The 19,190-nt window shown below is 42.8% G+C and overlaps 1 protein-coding gene across 2 annotated transcripts in view; it reads left to right on the top strand.

Annotated features, from left to right (window-relative positions):
* Nucleotides 1-19,190, top strand: part of CEP192 (centrosomal protein 192) — a 1,702,116-nt gene that overhangs the window by 245,046 nt on the left and 1,437,880 nt on the right. For both annotated transcript variants that reach the window (XM_069219927.1, XM_069219928.1), the window contains 3 exons: nt 10,326-10,440; nt 10,522-10,667; nt 12,391-12,751. In XM_069219927.1, the coding sequence (XP_069076028.1) occupies nt 10,326-10,440; nt 10,522-10,667; nt 12,391-12,751 (622 nt within the window). The remainder of the gene's footprint in view (nt 1-10,325; nt 10,441-10,521; nt 10,668-12,390; nt 12,752-19,190) is intronic.

Genomic DNA, 19,190 nt, shown 5'->3' with positions numbered 1-19,190 from the left:
AGCTTGCGCTTATTTTCTGTTTGATGTGATTTATCTTGTATACAAGATGTGTTTTACGCTGGGAACCAAGTCATGAAAAGTGAATGTGAAAGGCAGATGTGTCTATTACGGTAATAGCCAAAGCCACTCTTTCTTAATCGTATTTGTTTTACATTACTCATAGGTCATAAAGTTGAAATATGGCTAAGAGGGATTATTTGGTACCAGTCAATCAATGACAGGTTTGTTAGTCAAAATACGTAGGTTACTCTGGCGTGCCACTCCAAGACATTCCTTAAAAACTACCTCTGCATGCAGGCTTAGGAGAACATGCTTAATTTGGACATTGGGTCCTGAACAATTTGGCTTGCTGTGCCATTTGATTTCGGTGGTACTCTCCCTCTTAACTTAATCTGTATTTACATATTGTGTTATCCTTTGGTAGATGCAGGATGCCATACAGAGCTAGAAAAGTTTTTGTCAGTTGTGTCTAAGCACTTTTAGTGGGTAAATACGTTTTTGGAGGGTGGTGTACGTTTGCAAAGAGTGTGATTTTATGGCAGTCTGGAGGCTTGTTGCTCTTTAGGAAGGTGAATATCACTAAAAGAAGTTGACACCTGCCTTTTGAGTGTTTTAATCTGTGATGCTGTTGTGGAGTTGGGGCCACAAGCTGGAGCTGAAGCACCGGGGGAGGCTGTTTGCTTTCAACCATAGACCCTGGCACTCTGGGGATGGGTTGGGGCGTAATGCAGCCTGGCTTATCCCACAGGGGCCATGGCAGCTTGGGTGACTACTGGAAGCTCAGAGCCAACCCTTCACTACGGCAAAGAGGTGAGGCAAAGCACAGCGTAGAGTGGGGGTGGGCATCATAACTCCTCCACAGCTTCTCAGGGCCTTCAGGCCTTTACTGCTGCACACTGTCATCCACCACCTGCCACCTCCCACAGTCCTTGCTGCCTGCCTGCTGCTATCCAAGAGGGGGCTATCCATAAGGGGCTAGTGTTGGTCTCTGCAAAAAGGCCTTATCCTTGTTTCACTGACCTGCCGGCCTTACTGTTATTTTAGCTGGCCACAAACCACAGATGTCTCTGGGCAACAAGGCAACAACCACAGTAACTTAAAACTTATATTTAATTACATAACGGAATGAGCTATACCAGGTTGCCCGCAGTGCACGTAACAGAGGAGAGAAAGGAAGTTGAAGGTCTAAAGTAGGAAGTGCGTGAAGAGAGAAGCCTTTGATGGTGAGTTCGATCTTGCTGCATGTTTGAGCCCCAAGTTGCAGAAGCACCCTGACTAGGTTTGGGTGCGGCTTGCAGCTCTAGTGTGCTCCCTCTCCATCTGTGTTGGTACCTCCTACCAGCCCTTGCAGGCTCACACCTTTTCGACACTGGAGACTACGCCAGCAATTGCACCTGCAAGAATATAGGCAGTGCCAACGCTCTCAGCATTTCGTATAAACTGGAAGCACTCTTGTTAGAAATGGGGTCTCTAGCTGGCAGAGGTATACACCCTTGTCCAAGTAGGGACCACAATCAGTCCTGGTAAGTGTCACACATCCAAATTATCCTATGCCCACCCTCTGGTAGCTTTGCACTGAGTAGTCAGGCTTAAGTTAGATGGCAGTGTATAAAGTATTTGTGCAATAAATCATACAGTAACACAGTGAAACCATCACAAGAATACACCAAACAGGTTTAGAAAAATAGGTATTTATCTGAATAAAATAAAATAAGGTAAAAATGTTAAAGATACAATAAGCACAATTTGAAATATCGCATTTGCATGTTTAAAAAGAATCTTAAATCTCGTCTTAGTTACACAAAGTACCTGGTTTGTGTCAAAAATAACACGTACGGAGACTGCAGAGGAGGGGATGTGTGGAAAAACAAGCTGTGCCTTGAATACTCTGATGCAGCTCAGCCGTTTCTTTTAACGATACAATGGGCTTGCATCAATTTTCGGCTCACAGATTTGGTTCCTCACTGCGATTCGGGATCTCTTTGACGCCCAGGGGTGATGTGGGGAAATCCTGGGCGCTCTGTAAGAAGTGACAGGCGTTGTTGATCCGGGAGGGCAATGCGTCAAATTTTCTATCGCTCTGCAGGCGCTGCATTGATTTTCCACTCTGAGAATCTGCTTTGTAGTTCCGGTTCGGCTGTGTGGGGATATCTCAGTCACAGGGCAGGCTGTGCGTCGTTTATGGCAAGCTGTGCATCGATGTGCAGCGCACAAGACGTTTCTTTAAAGAGGTGAAGTCTTTTTGGCCCTGAATCGTCAGAAAACAGGAGGCAAGCTTAATCCAAGCCCTTGGAGAGCACTTCTCAGCAAAGTTGGAGGTCAGCAGGGCAGCAGTCCTTCTCAGCAAAGCAGTCCAGGTGGATCCTTTGGGCAGCCAGGCAGTTCCTCTTGACAGGTTGCATGTTCAGGTCCAGATGTGTCGGATTTGGTGGGGTCAGAGACCCAGTTTGTATACCCAAAGATGACTTTGAAGTGGGGGAGACTTAAGAGTGGTTTTGAAGTGCATAAGTTCCCCTTTCAGTATGGGTCTGTGTGCCAGGGTCCCAGTAGGGGGTTTGGCAATCCATTGTGTGAGGATAGGCCACTAGCTTTTGAAATGTAAGTATCATCCCCCTCCACCCTTCCAGCCCAGGAAGACCCATTCATTATGCAGATGAGTGCAGGTGTGACTGAGTGTCCTGTGTTTGTGGTTGTCTGGGTGAAATGCACAAGGAAGCTGTCAACCAGCCAGGCCCAGATGTTGATTGTAGACAGGCTGTAAGGCACCAATGGATTTTAAGTGCAGAGAAATGCTCACTTTCTAAATGTGGCATTTCTAAAATAGTAATATAAAATCCAAAATCACCAATAAGCAGGATTTTCTATTGCCTTTCTTCCCTACTAAATAGGGCCTGGTTACCCCTTTCAGATCAGAATCTACCACTCAAATAGTATATGAGGGTAGTCCTAATGCTATCCTGTGAAAACTCCTGAATCCGTTTTCCACTACCAGGACATATAAAACACAAATGTACATGTCCTGCCAATTACCTTCGTAGCACCCTGCCCTATGGGTTATCTAGGGCCTACCATAGGGGTGACTTGCGTGGAGAAAAAGGGAAGTTTAAGGCTTCGCAAGTAGTTTTAAATACAAAGTCGAAGTGGCAGTCAAACTGCACAACAGGCCTTGCAATGGCAGGCCTGAGACATGGTTAAGGGGCTACTTATGTGGGTGGCACAGCCAGTGCTGCAGGCCCACTAGTTGCATTTAATTCACAGGCCCTGGACACATGTAGTGCACTTTACTAGGGATTTACAAATAAATCAGATATACCAATTGGGAATGAACCAGTAGTACCATGTTTAAGGGAGAGAGCATATGCCTCGCCATTTTCAGACTCTGGGACCCCAGAAAAACATTCTTAAGAAGCATCTGGTGTAGAGATTTCAATAAACATAGAGGGGAGAAAGCCTAGAGGAGCACCAGGGAGTTCTCCCCTGGGGGAGCTCCCCCCTGTTATGCATACTTATTAAGCTGTGAAGACGTACCCAGGACCATCATAAATGCTATTAACTTCTCCCTACTTGCCACGGTTGAGCCTCCCCACAGTGCTCACCTAAACCCCCCAGGTCTGCCTTCTAAACACGTGGCTACTTAACTGCAAGGAGGCCTGATTCAGAGTGCCCCGATTCTCCACAGGGCTCAATTTTAAAACTTGCATCATCTTTGACCTCTGCACCTGGCCTGCCCTGTGTTGCTTGTGGTGGGTGTTTGGTGTTAACTTGAACCCCAACCTGTGGACATCGTAATCGCTGAATACAGGAACTGTAAGTCTTGTACTTACCTTGAAACTGCTAAATTTTGTGTTTGAAAATTGCAGTCTACTTCTAAAACGGATTATTGCTATTTATTCCAAAACTGTTTTACTTGCCAAATTGAAACAAAGTGGTGTTGATACATATGTCTGATACTTACAAATGTACTTACCTGCAAACTGAATCTTGTGGTTCTAAAAATAAAGTAACAAAATATATTTTTGCTATATAAAAACAATTGGCCTGGAGTTAGTCGAGTGTGTGCTTCATTTAGTGCTTGTGTGTACAACAAATGCTTTGCACTACCCTCTGCTAAACCTAACTGCTCGACCACACTACCACAAAACAGAGCATCAGTATTATCTAATTTAGCTTCTGGAGGAACCTCTGGACTCTGCACACTATATCTCATTTTGATATACTATATACAGAGCAAGCCTCCTACATCTGCCTTTAGCAGCCGTAATTCCAAAGCTGTCCTACAGCGTTTAACATTGTTTAGCCCGCAGATATTTACCGAAGCTATACAAATACTATTAGCCATCTAGCAGCATCAAAACAATGATCCATAGCCAACCAGACTCTTACTTCATTTAGGAGATCTATGCATATGTAAAACCAACCCTTGACTCTTGTGTTGTGGGAACACCCACCCCGAATATCCCACTCCCAACCTCTGTCCCAGCTCCCCCCTTCCAGATTAACCCAGACCCCCCCACTCCCCTAACATTACAAACCCCGTGCCCCAATCCCACCCCCCTACCAACAAAAAGGTGCGAACAGATCCATGATCTGATGACACCCCTCAGCACTCCCACTAGTTCCCCATCCGATAGTCCTGCAAATGTAGACAGAAGAATACAAAAAATAACAAGAGAAAAAAGACAAAATACCAGTGTACCCATATGACCATAATAGTCCTGCAACTTTCTCTGGCACTCTCAAACACCACCAGAGAGTCGCATTAAGAGGCAAGTTCCCCATCTAAATCCAATACAGACAATTAAGTTCCCCCAGAGGAGGTAAGTCCAAATTCTTTCAAGTACTACTGTGCCTTGATCTCTGATAGGAAAGTGCATGTTTTCCCATTAATAGTTACTTAGAGATGAGTTGGATTAAGGAGAAAGACCTCCCCACCCAGTTTTTAGAAGGGATAGTAAGTTGCTTGAGGCACCATCATTGTTCAACCGTTGAGTGGCAGAAGTTGGCTCTTACAAAGAAAGGATGGCCATCAAACTCCCTCTTTGCCTCAGTGCGGGCCTTCAGGTATATTTTCCCATTGGATAAGGTTGGGGCTGGTCAGGTTCAGAGAGTTCTTCTCTGAGGTGAGGTTAGTTGCCTTCAAAGAGCTGGTTAGGGAATTTTCAATTGGCCATAAGCAATGCTTTAAATTTCTTCAAATTTGGGACTTTCTCAGCTGTTAGGGAGGTCGTACTATTGGATTTCTCCAGGTGGAGATAACGGATTTTCATTTAAGGTCTGGCCATCAGCGATCTGGAGGAATCCATTGTATGCTAAATCAACTCATGAGGGATGACTTGAGAAAACACTATATTAAATGGAACGAAAAGTTCTTCACATCCAGCTCTGTTCTCTTAGAATCCCTTTCTCTGTCCCGCTGCTTATTTTTTGCTGTTTGTCTGTTAATTTGGTGGTTCAACACTATAAGATTTGTTTTGATTTGTATAACACACCTAGGAATATTGTGCAGTGGGAGTGGGGGAGTAGTGGGGTGTGGGGGCTGGGAGGGGGGATGGGACAGGACAGGAAGACAAGGGAACTCTGTGCCCTAGATGCTCTCTCTACGGCAAAGATTAATTCATATGTTTGTCAGTTGTCCAGGGATTGTAGATATTACCAAAATGTCCACATTTTTGAACGACAAACTCAATATACGAATTTTGTTAACTCCACAGTTGATATTACTCGGAGTGCAGGAGGAGGGTGTCCCTGCAGGGACTCGCACATTCGTATTTATTGCTTTGGTGATATTTTGGTTGTGTTGCGTCCTCTTGGTTAGACTCTGATGGCCATTCCTTCTGGCAGTGGCTTTCCAGAATGTTGGCCACATATAAGCTTGAGGAAGCCCTGTATCAATTAAAGGGTAAATGGGTCAAGAAGAGGGGACTAGGTATCTGGGCCCCTTTAGCGTAGTGGGCAAAGGGGCATATTAAATAGAGGCTTGGACTGTCATTGCAAAATATTAGGGAGGTTCTGTTTAACAATACAACTTTCAGTATATCTTAATTGGATTTTAATAAAGAGATGGTAAAGCTGGCTTATTGCACATTTCGTTCAACACTTCATTGCACTTTTCACTTATTGCACTTTATGCACTGCACTTTAAATGTGAGGATTTGTAATCGACTTGTGTAATAATTGGCTGTTCTTGTGTTTGGGGGGAGGGGCTGGGATTATCTGCTATATAAAAAAAAAAATTTGAAAAAAAAAATTCAAAATGTTTTTAAAAAGGAAGATAAGTCATCCAGGGCATAGACAGTGCAGGCTGTGCCCCTACCGTTTGTAATCTGAAGAGCATCTAGTATGTTGTTGTCCTGCGTTGTTACTCTGATGGCAAAGGTTACTAATATCTCTGGTCCTCTGGAACAGCATAAGAACATGCAAAGTAGCTGCAACTTGTATCAAAACAAGCCGTATTCGGTCATAAAACCATCAAAGCATATAGCCATAGTACTCCATATAAAATAACAAAATAGATAAAATAGATAAAACTTTTAAAATTGTCATACAATTCTAACAGTAAAGATTAATCAATTCCCTAGAGCATACATAACTAGCACCATTGGTCAAACATACATGCATAAAAGAGATGCATATTACAATGTTGTTAAAAGGCGAGTATGTGTGTGCCATGCAGCCACAAGAAACTTGCTAACTGCATGAACAAAGAAAGTTGAAGTATTGCTCTTTAAAACCCTAAGGGCAAAAACATATTGTCTAATGCCCAAAATCTGGCAAATTGGGCGAATCCACTTGCGTCATGCGGAAGCATAAGCTGTGCAAAAAGTGTTCAACCGACTCAGAGGCACTGCCACAAACCTGACATAAGTTACAGACGATGCCCTCCAACTACTGGTAAAAGACATTAGCGGAAAACACCCACAACGAAAAGGGGCATACAAGCTCAGGAATGACTTCTAAAAATATCATTTGAAATCAAGAAATTGATTGGTCAGCTGCTCATAAGTTGTGCCAAGGAGATAATAATTCCTAACGTAGGACCAGTAGATTAATTTCAAAGATTGCTTCTGGGCCTTCCTTAGATCCTGAGGATTCTTCTAATAGCTCCAGAGACCCAGAATACAAAACCAATTTGGCACATGCCTTTACCATGGAATAGAGACTACGCTAGGTCTTTTTAAAATATCAAGAAGTGAGTCCCTATAAGTAGTGAGCTCCAGAGTAGACCAAATCCTTACCTAAAAAAAGTCATAGGGCGAATATATCTAAGATACGATTCAAACCAAGATCCAAAAAAATGGGAACCAGGGGGCTACTGCCTGGACACGCAAGTAGTGATCCGGCTAAACAATTTTCACTCCGACAATTTGTTAGTTTTACAAGAGCCCCACACCTCAGCACCATAGGCAGCAGCATTTTGTCCTTTTGCCATATCTTGAGTCTGAGAGACAGCTCTTGTGTCGGTACTTTTATGTAAGCGCAGGATGGCACCTGATCTATGTTGGAGTAGAGACACGCTTTTACCAACCTCGTCTTCCCAATGGAATTTATTGGAGATCCTAGCACCCAAATAATCTATCGAACTGACCTTATCTGAAGGAACCCCATCTACAGTGATAGTGCATCTCGTGGCTGGCCCGAGCTAAGCACCATCAATTTGGTTTTGCTGGCATTCAGTTCCAACCCACGGTCTGCACAAAACACTGTAAACTTATTAACAAGAGTGTGGAGCCCCATCGGGGTCTTGGCGATAAGGAGGGAATCATCTGCAAAAAGTAGTATTGGGATTTGTTTGAGCATTTAAAGAAGGAACATCATTCTGGCAAAGAGACATAGCTTGAAGCACCTTGTTTATGTATAGGGTCAATAGTGTTGGTGCCAGGACACAGCCGTGGCGAACCCCCCGCTGGATAGGGATATGGTCTGTTAATTTTCCCTTGTTGCCCCATCTAACCTGAGCATATGTGTCCTCGTGTAGCCGCTGTAAAAGATGAATTATGTTCCCTGGAGTACCTATTTTATGTAGAACCTCCCACAATTTCCCTCTAAGGACCAAATCAAATGCAGACCGAAGGTCCACAAAAATAACACACAGGTTTTGTTTGGCAAGAGTTATGTATTTCCAATAAAGGAGCGCCAACCGAAAAACTTGATCCACCGTACTTGTTTTGGAACACAAGCTCAACTGTAGGGGAGACATCACATGATTGGCATCAGCCTAGTCCAACAGCCTATCCAGTAGCGGTTTAGAAGTATTTTTTGGAGGTTTTTGATAAGACTGATGGGTCTGTAGTTAGCGGGGGAGCTCAATTCACCCTTCTTATGAATAGGTAGTATTTCGGCCCCTTTCCGGTTATTGAGCATTGGGCCCCAAGCTGCTATTGCATTAGATATCATATTGATATAACTAGACCAAAGGTCCTGCTCAGACTTATCTAAATCATCCGGTATGTTATCTATTCCAGGGGCTTTGGATGGTTTTAAGGAGTCAATTGCGGCAGTGGTTTCCCCCAGAGTAAAGACAATGCAGTCGTCAAGATTACTAACCCCCACTCCTGACCCACCTGGCAGTGAGAGTATTCTAACCGACTGCAGAGGGGAGGAGTCATGAATAAATGTATCGCAAGGCAGGCCATAGAGACTGGAAAAATGATACTCCCAACTCTCTGGTTGAATAAGAAAAATCCCTACGGTTCCTACCCTCATTGTGTCAATTAGAAAGTAACTTCCAGGAGGTCACATTATTTCGTCTGGTTGCATCAAGCAAGTTCTGCCAGATTGAGCCTTCCCAGTTTTTCATTGCCTGTGCTATAACCATATTATAAGCAGTTCTGGCTGTTCTAATTGTCCCCTGTGAGCAAGACACAATAGCTAGCTTTAATGCTGATTTAGCCTTCGAGCAATCATTATTAAACCACTCCTTTGTTTTGTATCTAACTGCAGTTTGCTTGGTAGTAAGCTTCCTATAGAAAATATTCTGTAATTCAGGCACCAGCATCTCATGGATGCTGAGGATTGGAATATTTCTGACCTCATGCTCTTCATAGTTAGCCATAGCATCAGCAAACAATTTATAAATCTCCATAACAAATGCGAATTAGACCACACTTTTGGCCAGCTAACATGTTTGTGGTTATTTGCCACTATAGGCTCGGGGACCAAGGTGGAGTGGGTGTTCTGGGACCTCCTAAATACAACACTGTGTTAAGTGAGAAGCAGAGGATTATGATCACTATCATGGCGGAAGTCAACCCTCATGTCTTCCAGCATTGGCCACTAAGATGCAACTTACTTTTATCCGTCTGATATACCTGGCACAAATTGCCAAGTTCTTCTTTATTGTAGGAAGGACACAGAGACCAAAGCCCATATATGGCTGTATTAAGCATGAGTCTGTGAACTTGCAGCTTTTTTTTTTGTTATTGTCTGAACTACACCATTGCCTCCGATCATATCTGTGGGCTTTAAGGCCTTTTTAAGTCTGAGAGATGTCTGCACGCATTGATACTGCATGTTACACTTTGTCCCTACAATAATCACCCCTAGTAAGAGCTTGTATTGTTCTGACTTAACTCTTGCTACTGTTCTCCCCTAATAAGACAGTCTTGAACACTTGCATTGTTTTCTCTGTCGCTGCCAGTTGCACTTTTTTCCCGCCTTTTAACCTTTATTATCTCTATAAAAGTCTTCCACCTATCTTTGGTAAGTCTGTTTTAACTTGTTTAAAAAAATAAAATAATATTGCACTCTTATGTTTGTCATGCTCTCTGCACTTTACGCATGTTTGCATTTATCTTATTCGTATGTTGTATCTTGTATTAGCTGACATAACTTTCATGACCATTTCTGGATTGCTTTTAGTCACAAATGTTAAGTGATAAAAATGAACAGTTTTGAACTAAATCGTGACTGTATGATTATGTAGCTGGATTGTACATTTTCGACAACCTATTTTATGGTATGGTTTTGTAAAGATTTTAAATAGTCACACAGTAAATATTTACTAGCTTACTTTTAGTCCAGAGGTAACTTTCTAGTAGCTCTTAAATATAGTTTAATTGATGTGTGAGCTAGTATCTGTAGAAGCAATTCTTAAGAATACCTGATGAGTTGTTATGGACATTCTGGTGCTCCATTGATGCGAGTGACTGTCTGCATCCCTGGGCTTTTATTTTTCTTGCTAAAGCTAATTTTTATCACTTTATTAACTGTAGCAGTGTTTCAAGAAATTGGCAGTGAAAATGAGCCCGTGAATTTAATGTCCTTTTAATATAGGTATCATTTTTTCTGTTTACAAAATGTAACTGTTGTGAACATTTTGTGAGTAGGTGGACCAAGATTACAGCAACAGCTTCAGGCCTCGCTTGGAAGGTGGCAACTCTGATGAAGATTCTGAATTCCGACGGTCAGCAGAAGGCCAGGTCATCACTTCCTCCCCAACTGGTATGCAAATATTGGATACTAGTAGAGTTGTTTAAAACTGGTTTGTTGATTGTTTTTAATGAGCTGCCCTGCTTTTTGTAGTTAACTCTGATGTAGATGGTGGAGGAAACAGTGGAAGTGAAGATGACAGGCGAGTGTCTGTTCTGCATTCATTTTTCACTAATGCCAGAGAGTCGAGATTTGTGAAACCTGGACTTATTGAAAGAAATGTAGCTGGTGAAGAACAGGTAAATCTTATTCAACTTTTACTACAAGGCAGATCTTTTTCTTGGCTGTGTGTGCAAAAGTTGCAATTTGTAGCTAGAACGCTACTTATTTCTAATGGTTACTTACACCTGTGGATTTCTCACCTTTATAATATCCCATGTGTCAGCCTGAATCAGAAGCTCACTTCTAAACAAAAGATATCATCCTTGTGAGAAGAGGAACACCTATAAAGTCATGTCCAACCCCCCACCTTTTGTGCAGCCATTTTAGAAAAGAACTGAAAACTCAGCTCTTTAAAGACCATCATAGTGGACTAACAGTCCGATTCCTCTTTCAAAAAGTATCTACTATTCCAATCACACATTGATTTCCTTTGAACTTAACTATCTACAGTGCTCCTTTTACTTTAGCTAGAGTTACTCTGAATAAATTCTAGAAATATTTACATGCATACTCTGCACCTGGTCACCTCAAGAATGATTTTTCCTGATGCAAACGCTTCTGATGTACTTTGTGATTGGGTTCCGGTCATTCAGTGTTTTATCCTTACTCCAGATTTTCATCTATGTTCTGGAATATTTACTTGCTCCAAAAGTCACCAGAAGTTTACTCTCAGAAAAATACTCAACATGTTTTAAAGTGTTGCCGGATTTCTCTGTCCTGTGTAACTGTATCCAGGTTTCTATTAACATCCATCTGCTTAGTTTTCTTTCAAAGAAAACTATTGTGAGCCTCCTTAACTAGCAAAGGCTTGAATGACTCCATTGAGCATGTTGTGCCTTTGGTAAGTACTTCATGATAGAACAAAGATACGAAAGAACGGGGTACATAATATTTGATCCTTTAGAAGTCTTGTTAAAAGGAGTAAACTTAATACACAATGTGGGTGTCATCATTTTACTGTTCATGTACTTCTACAAGCTGCACATTTAGGCCTAATCTTTGAGACTAAACAGTACTCCGAGGCTCACTATGGCCCCTGTTTTATCTATTCTAAAATACCTATTTATGAAACCAATATTCCAAAGAATGATTGGAGGAGTATGCATATAAGTTTACAGAGTTGAGTAACTATTTTCTCCAGTATTGATAGCCTTCATAGATTCATTTGGAACCCATTCTCCTCCATGATCCAGGCTCACCTCAAATAGAATCTAACCTCACACTTATGCTCTATAATACAAGGTATGGGTGTCCTTGAATAGAATGGTTATCGCATGTTTGTCGCCTGATAGATTGAAGTTTAATTCTTCTCAAAAGATTTTTACAGAATTGTAAGCTTTTCAAAGCTCAGTGCAGAATTGTACTGCTTACTAAAAGTTACAGTGAGACTCCCAGCTTGATGACTGGGATCATTCATGCTTGTGAATGTATGAAAGATACCATTACTGGATATCCACTGGGTACAACTACCTTGTTTGTCACTGGAGATGACGGTATGGATCTTACGGCACACATTAGATTAGTGACTTCCAATACTTTTGTAGTTGTCATCCCTACTGTAATTCATATGCTAATTAAGATATTACCATGGAATGACATTTTCCTTTGGAGCAGTCCTGAGTATTTGTGCACAGCTATGTATGTATGTATGCATGCTTGAAGTACACCAATTGGAGGTGGGGCACAGGAAGAAGGGAAGCCTAACTGACTAATATTTAGTATCCCAGAATATTAATTGTTTTAGGAAGGAAAACACAGACATTACACTTTCTAATACTCATTTCTTTATTTTTGTTGTAGGAACTTGTAGATAATAAATATCTAAATGACCCTACTTGTGGCCAAAAAGTAGATTCATTGTATCTTCACCATGTAGATGATAAAGAAGTTGCTTTTTCTGTGAGTGACTCTCAATCCACTCAGATGCTGAAACCTGCCAAGAAGCAAATTTACTTTAAGGACAAGGAATGTGGACACAACTTAAAATTAGAAGAAGAGGATCAACAGAAGACACTGAATGATGATAATGTTGAACTTGGACTTTCAGAAGCCTATTTGTCTCCAACTTCGGAGAGAAGGGCTGTGGAGTACAAAAGTAATTTGGAGGATAGCCCGAAGCAACCTTTGATTTGGCTGGATACACAGTGCAATAGCTTAGAAGGTTTGTTGTATTTTTTTTTTTTAATACTTGAAAGAGGCAATATGTACTTTTCAGTGCCATTGGCTGTTAAACAGACTGGGACTCAAAATTACAAGACTAGCCCTCCCCATGTGCAGGATCACAGAATAGGTCTGCATGGCCCTGGTATGGAATCCAGTGACAAATTCTACTTGTAAGAGATAAACATTAATAAAAAAAAAAGTCACTTATTTAAAATACACTTAAAGCAAATTTAAGATCAGAAAAAATATATGGCCATTACAGTTAGCTACTTAAGCTCACTATTTATGTGAAACTAGATGTTTGGAAAATGTTATTTTCACACCACCCACTAGTTCAGCCATATCATGAAACTGTAATGACATACACTGGTATGTTCTACATTAATGGCATACATAGTTTTTTACTTTGCTCACACCTGTACCTAAAACTGCATAAATATCCTTCATGAACTTCTTCCACCGATTAATATGAAGGAGCTGTAACTTTGAAATAGGAAATCATTTGATGAGGGTTTGCTGTCTAGCGCTCACTTGTTGTACTTAATCTCCTGCTGTCAAATCCTCTTCTTCCAGGCAGCTGGGCTAGGTTCCCCTTAAGCAGTCTACTTCTGCAGAAACAGTTCAAAGGCTGCTTCTGGTAGACTACAGAAGATTCTCAAACTCCCTGGAGAGGTGTTGTTATATTTATTCACAGAACATATAAGGTTCAGTGGTTACTAAGAGGGGTATTCTCTAGGCCTGTACAGAAGTGCTCAGTGGGTCAGGAGAAGAAAGCAAGATGAAATTAAAATAATTAAATTGTGAGTTGATTCTCTAACATTTACGTTTAAGTGTCTTCCTAAATTTTGAATGGTTAGGTTGGTTTATTTAATGAAAATCTGAGTTGAGAATGGCTTCCTGGCCAAAGCATTGTCTGTTGAAAAAGCTCTGCCATCCATACAACCTGATGACCTAAGCATGCAGGACGGAAAACTTTTTCACATTTCGTCCATAAATATGTTCTTGTCTGTTATAGGCTTTGTGCGCAATACACATGCACATAAACCAGACTTGTTTCTTTATTGTTAGTCATTCAAGGCAAGTCTGGAGAAGAAATAAGGATCTTTACTACTTAGACCCAGAGGGAGTTTAGCCAACATTTTGTTGAAACTGGACTCCGTCAAGAGTTTTTTCCTTTTTTTTTTTTTTGTAAATTCTGAAATTAAAGAAATTCTCTGAATTGTTGAGGTGAGATACTACAGCTATCACTACGACCCTCTTTAAATGGTTAATCTATAAAAGGGGAAAAACTTTCCTCAGGATTTTAAGCATTGTGAAGCTTGAAGCAGTGACCACTTTACTTAAGCTTCAAGGGTTAGCATAACGTCAAAAATGACTTCGATGTTCCTAACTAGTGTTGCCTGGGCACTGATAAGTCTGAATTCCTGGAATGCTATCTTATGGTTTGTACACTGTTTTTATGTTCCAATTCCAAGCAGTGTTCCTGGATTCTAGGGGCAGAGTTCGGGAACTGGTTTCATATAATAGTCCTCTTTTTGATTATTCCTTCCTAACATGGCAGTTGCAGTGTCTTTGAGTGCCACCAGAAGGAGTAGTTGGGCTGGGAATCTCTGGCTCAGAGACTCAAAACTTGGGCACAAAAGAGGAGAAGACCTCACACATCGACCCGTAGGGGAGTAGCACTTACGGTGGCACTAAAGGAACTATCTCAACAAAGACCATCTTTGCACTTCAGAAAGAAACATTGTCTCCTGTCCTTCCATATACTGAAGTGTGGCTTATAGCAGAGACTTCAGGAATCCATTGAAGTGGCCCAGCGCTATATAGTTTGGCTGGCAGGCTACCATTATCCTTCATTTTGCACACCTTCCACACAGAAGAAATCCAAAATAGATTGTACTTTGTCTATTGTCAACCAGGATACAAATACACTTTTTTCTGCCTTCTGTATAAACTTGTTGTGTATACACACATGCGGCATTCATACACAACTTGGTTCAGTGAGGGACATGGTTGCAACAGGCGGGAAGACTAGCTTAGAGAAGGGTAGGCTAGTAGACAAATTACAAGTTAAAAGGTCTGCCCTGTCGTATTAACACAGCGCTGCAGGCTTTATTAGATACAATGACCTTGCCTTGTTTTCGTCCCTTAATTTTCTTCAAAGAAGCTGTGTGAAAGATGCTTTTTTTCCTGTGACACTTGAATCTGGTTATAAGTATATATATTTTTTAAGGTTTTTTTGCTCAATAATTTTTTTAAGTAAAATTGCAAAAGGATGCGTAAAAAAAAATAAAAAATCTTATGGCCATGCCAACATTAACAGCCCCTCTCCCTATACCACTAATCTATAGATGACTCTCCCCTCGCTCCCTCCCAGCAGAGCATGCAGACTGGAACAAAAGCAGCATTTAAACAATTTGTATTACATGAACAGTTGAAGACAACTAGCTGGTGAAAAGTGCTGATGTTCTAGCCTGGATAAGTACTATATCAACAGGGACCATATCTTTGTGAATTTATTCTCTCTAGCGTTCATGTCGTAGGACAATTTTGCTGCATAAATCTTTTCTGGATTCACAGGCTGTGCGTTATTCTGCCATCTAGTGGTTGGGTCTGGAGCAGTCTCCTTGGTTTTCTTTTTTTCTTTTTTATTTATTTTGCATGGGTGTAGTCTTCCATTTGGGACCAAATGCTCAAGCCCCTCTTTCTGTGACGTCTGAGTTGTGCCCAGAAGCTCAGGAGAGAGCTCCTAAGTTGAGAAAGAGCAAACTGCACTAAAGGTAACGCTTTCTTCCAACAAGTACATTGTTTAGGAAAAGGGAACGCACTGACAGAAAGGAAAAACACCAAAGAACACACCGCACATGAGAAAATTGATGCACAGGTAGACCAAGTGGTCACAAAATGAAAAAGGGGCATGGATCATACCTCCTATAGGTTCATTCTCAAGTGTTACCACAATTACACACCGGAAGACAGGCAAGCGGTGTGTAACCTCTGCCTTCTGAAGGAACACAGTTCAAAGGACGACGCAGCATGTACAGAGCTCGTTCCGAAGACTGTCGGAGCAAGACAAAAGCAGAGATGGGCACACTACACTATAGCATCACCAGCAAGGTAAGCAGGAGTCCTTAAAGGACCTCAGTTTGTTGAGTGATGAAAATTACATTTTTGAGAAGACGGGAAGCTCAAGGAGAGGAGCGAGAGCTCGAGGATGTGGTAGAGATGCTGAAAGGGAGAGTACAGGAGGAGGCCCAAGGAGCCACACAGGTCAAAGACCAGGGGAACTACTGGAAGCAAACCTTCAGTACCAGCTTCGCGGACTTGAGAGGATTAAAGAACAGCTTGACGCCTGTCCTGAAAACTGTTTCGGCAGATGTGGACACACATCTCAATGCCGGCATCGAAGGGCTGACAGTGAAGGACTTAACTTGGACACCAAAGAGCCTTTATTCCTTGACTTTTTAAATAAAAAAAAAAGAATGCCGAGCTTGATGCCGACAAAAGAAATGACTTGGTCAAGTGAACGAGCGTGCCTCAAAGCAGAAATTGATGCCTTGATCAAGAAAGAGTATGACAATGTTCTCAAAGGGTAATACCTCTGAAGCAACACAGGCACACACAGGAAGTGCCTTGGGAATTCGAAACCCCTGATTAGCTTGAGCCCCAGGAAGAAATAGAAGAGGAATTGTTTGAATTCGAAGAACAAGCAGAGCATTCACAGATGGAGGAATCTGCAGATGGGTGGCAAGACATCTATTCTGACTCCCCAGACAAGGGGGTAGAATCGTTTGTATCACCAAAAATAACATCACTGCCTACAACGCAGTTAGTAAGGGAGCAGCAAATATATACGGGGTACTGCTTGAGGCTGATTAATCATATGAATGTTTCCTCTTAGAGACAACTCTGCCGGATCAAAAGAGAAGCTAATTCCTTCCAGTGTTGCCCAGTATTCTGGACCAAGGCAGAGAGGCTATCAAAGAGACCTTAGCAATGAAAGCCATAACCCAGAGGGGAGAAAGAAATACCGCTTCTCAGATGTTCCATCCTATAACATTGGAATTATGCTGGCTGAGTCCCATATTGTGGCAACAACTGGGCAGAGCGCTAACATTCCATTGTCTACAAAGCAAGAAAGTGGACCTGTTGGTAGGAAAATGGAAACGTCTGCAGCAACACGTGGTGTATAGCTTACTTGAATACCCTGATAAACAGCTACATCCACCAACAGAGGGAGAAAATGAAAAGATCATTTAACACTTGTGTAGGAAAGTACCATCTTGCCTGGCATGTTACCCCCATTTTTACTTGTGTGTCCGTTTGTTTTTGCGTGTGTCACTGGGACCCTGCTAGCCAGGACCCCAGTGCTCATAAAGTGTGCCCTGTATGTGTTCCCTGTGTGGTGCCTAACTGTATCACTGAGTCTCTTCTAACCAGAACCTCGGTGTTCATGCTCTCTCTGCTGTTAAGATTCACTGCAGGCTAGTGACCATTTTTACCAATTCTGATTGGCACACTGGAACACCCTTATAATTACCTAGTATATGGTACCCAGGGTATTGGGGTTCCAGGAGATCCCTATGGGCTGCAGCATTTCTTTTGCCACCTATAGGAAGCTCAGACAATTCTTACACAGGACTGCCACTGCAGCCTGAGGAAATAACGTCCACGTTATTTCACAGCCATTTTATACTTCACTTAAGTAACTTATAAGTCACCTATATGTCTAACCCTCACTTAGTGAAGGTTAGGTGCAAAATACCTATATGTAGCTTCACAATGGTACCTCCGAATATGGCCATGTAACATGTCTAAGATTTGGGGTGCCAATCCCATGCATCCCCGGGGCTCCACCATGGACCCCGGGAACTGCCAAACTAGCTCTCTGGGGTTTTCACTACAGCTGCCGTTGCTGCTAACCCACAGACAGGCTTCTGCCCTCCTGGGGTCTGGGCAGACCAGTCCCAGGAAGGCAGAACAATGGATTTCCTCTGAGAGAGGGTGTTACATGCTCTCCTTTTGGAAATATGTGTTAAGGGCTGGGGAGGAGTAGCCACCCCCAGCCTCTGGAACTGCTTTGAAGGGCACAAATTTTGCCCTCCTTGCATAAGCCAGTCTACACCGGTTCAGGGATCCCCCCAGCCCCTGCTCTGGTGCGATACTGGACAAAGGAAAGGGGAGGGACCACTCCCCTGTCCATCACCACCCCAGGGGTGGTGCCCAGAGCTCCTTCAGTGTGTCCCAGACCTCTGCCATCTTGAATGCAGAGGTGTGAGGGCACAGTGGAGGCCTCTGAGTGGCCAGTGCCAGTAGGTGACGTCGGAGACCCCTCCTGATAGGAGCTTACCTGGTTAGGTGGCCAATCCTCCTCTGAGGGCTATTTAGGGTCTCTGCTGTGGGTTTCTCTGCAGATAACGAATGCAGGAGCTCACCAGAGTTCCTCTGCATCTCGCTCTTCAACTTCTGCCAAGGATCGACCGCTGACTGCTCCAGGACGCCTGCAAAACCGCAACAAAGAAGCAAGACTACTACCAGCAACATTGTAGTGCCTAATCCTGCCGGCTTTCTCGACTGTTTCCTGGTGGTGCATGCTCTGAGGGCTGTCAACCTTTACCCTACACTGGAAGCCAAGAAGAAATCTCCTGTGGGTTGACGGAATCGTCCCACTGCTAACGCAGGCACCAAACTTCTGCTTCACCGGTCCTCTGGGTCCCCTCTCATCTCGATGAGTGTGGTCCCTGGAACACAGGAGCTGGATCCAAGTGACCCCGACAGTCCAGTGGTCCTTCTGTCCAAATTTGGTAGAGGTAAGTCCTTGCCTCCCCTTGCCAGACAGTAATCCTGTGTACTGCGTGAACTGCAGCTGCTAGGGCTTATGTGCACTTGTGCTAGGAATCCTTCGTGCACAGCATAGCCCAGGTCCCCAGCACTCCGTCTCAACACTACAAAGTAGGGTCCCACGAAGTCAGTGGGCAGCACAGCGAGTTGAGCAATGCAGGACGACCGCCGTGCTCATATTTCTTGAACGCCTGTTCAAGTGCTTCTGCGGGTGCTGCCTGCTTCTGCGTGGGCTCTCTGTGTTACTGAGCGCCCCCTCTGTCTCCTCCTCCAAGGAGCGACCTCCTGGTCCTGCCTGGGCAGTTCCCATTTTCTTCAACCGCGACCCTTGCAGCTAGCAAGGCTTTTTTGCAGTCTTTCTGTGTGGAAACAACTCTGCATCCTCCAGCATGCCGTGGAACATCTTCTGTGCAAAGGAGAAGTTCCTGGCATCCTCAGTTGTTGCAGAATCTTCAGCTTACTCCAGTATTGGAACTTTCATAGATTCACATACTTGAATCATTCCCCGTCGTCGAGATGGGAGTCCCGGTATAATTTTCATAAGTAATGTTAAAACATATTGAAGAGAAAAAGGCCCTAGGCCTCTTCAATTTGAT

This window comes from Pleurodeles waltl, chromosome 2_2, assembly GCF_031143425.1.
Source record: "Pleurodeles waltl isolate 20211129_DDA chromosome 2_2, aPleWal1.hap1.20221129, whole genome shotgun sequence".
Taxonomy (NCBI): Eukaryota; Metazoa; Chordata; class Amphibia; order Caudata; family Salamandridae; genus Pleurodeles; species Pleurodeles waltl.
Note: the sequence above shows the minus strand (reverse complement) of the source record. Positions and strands in the feature narration are given on the sequence as shown.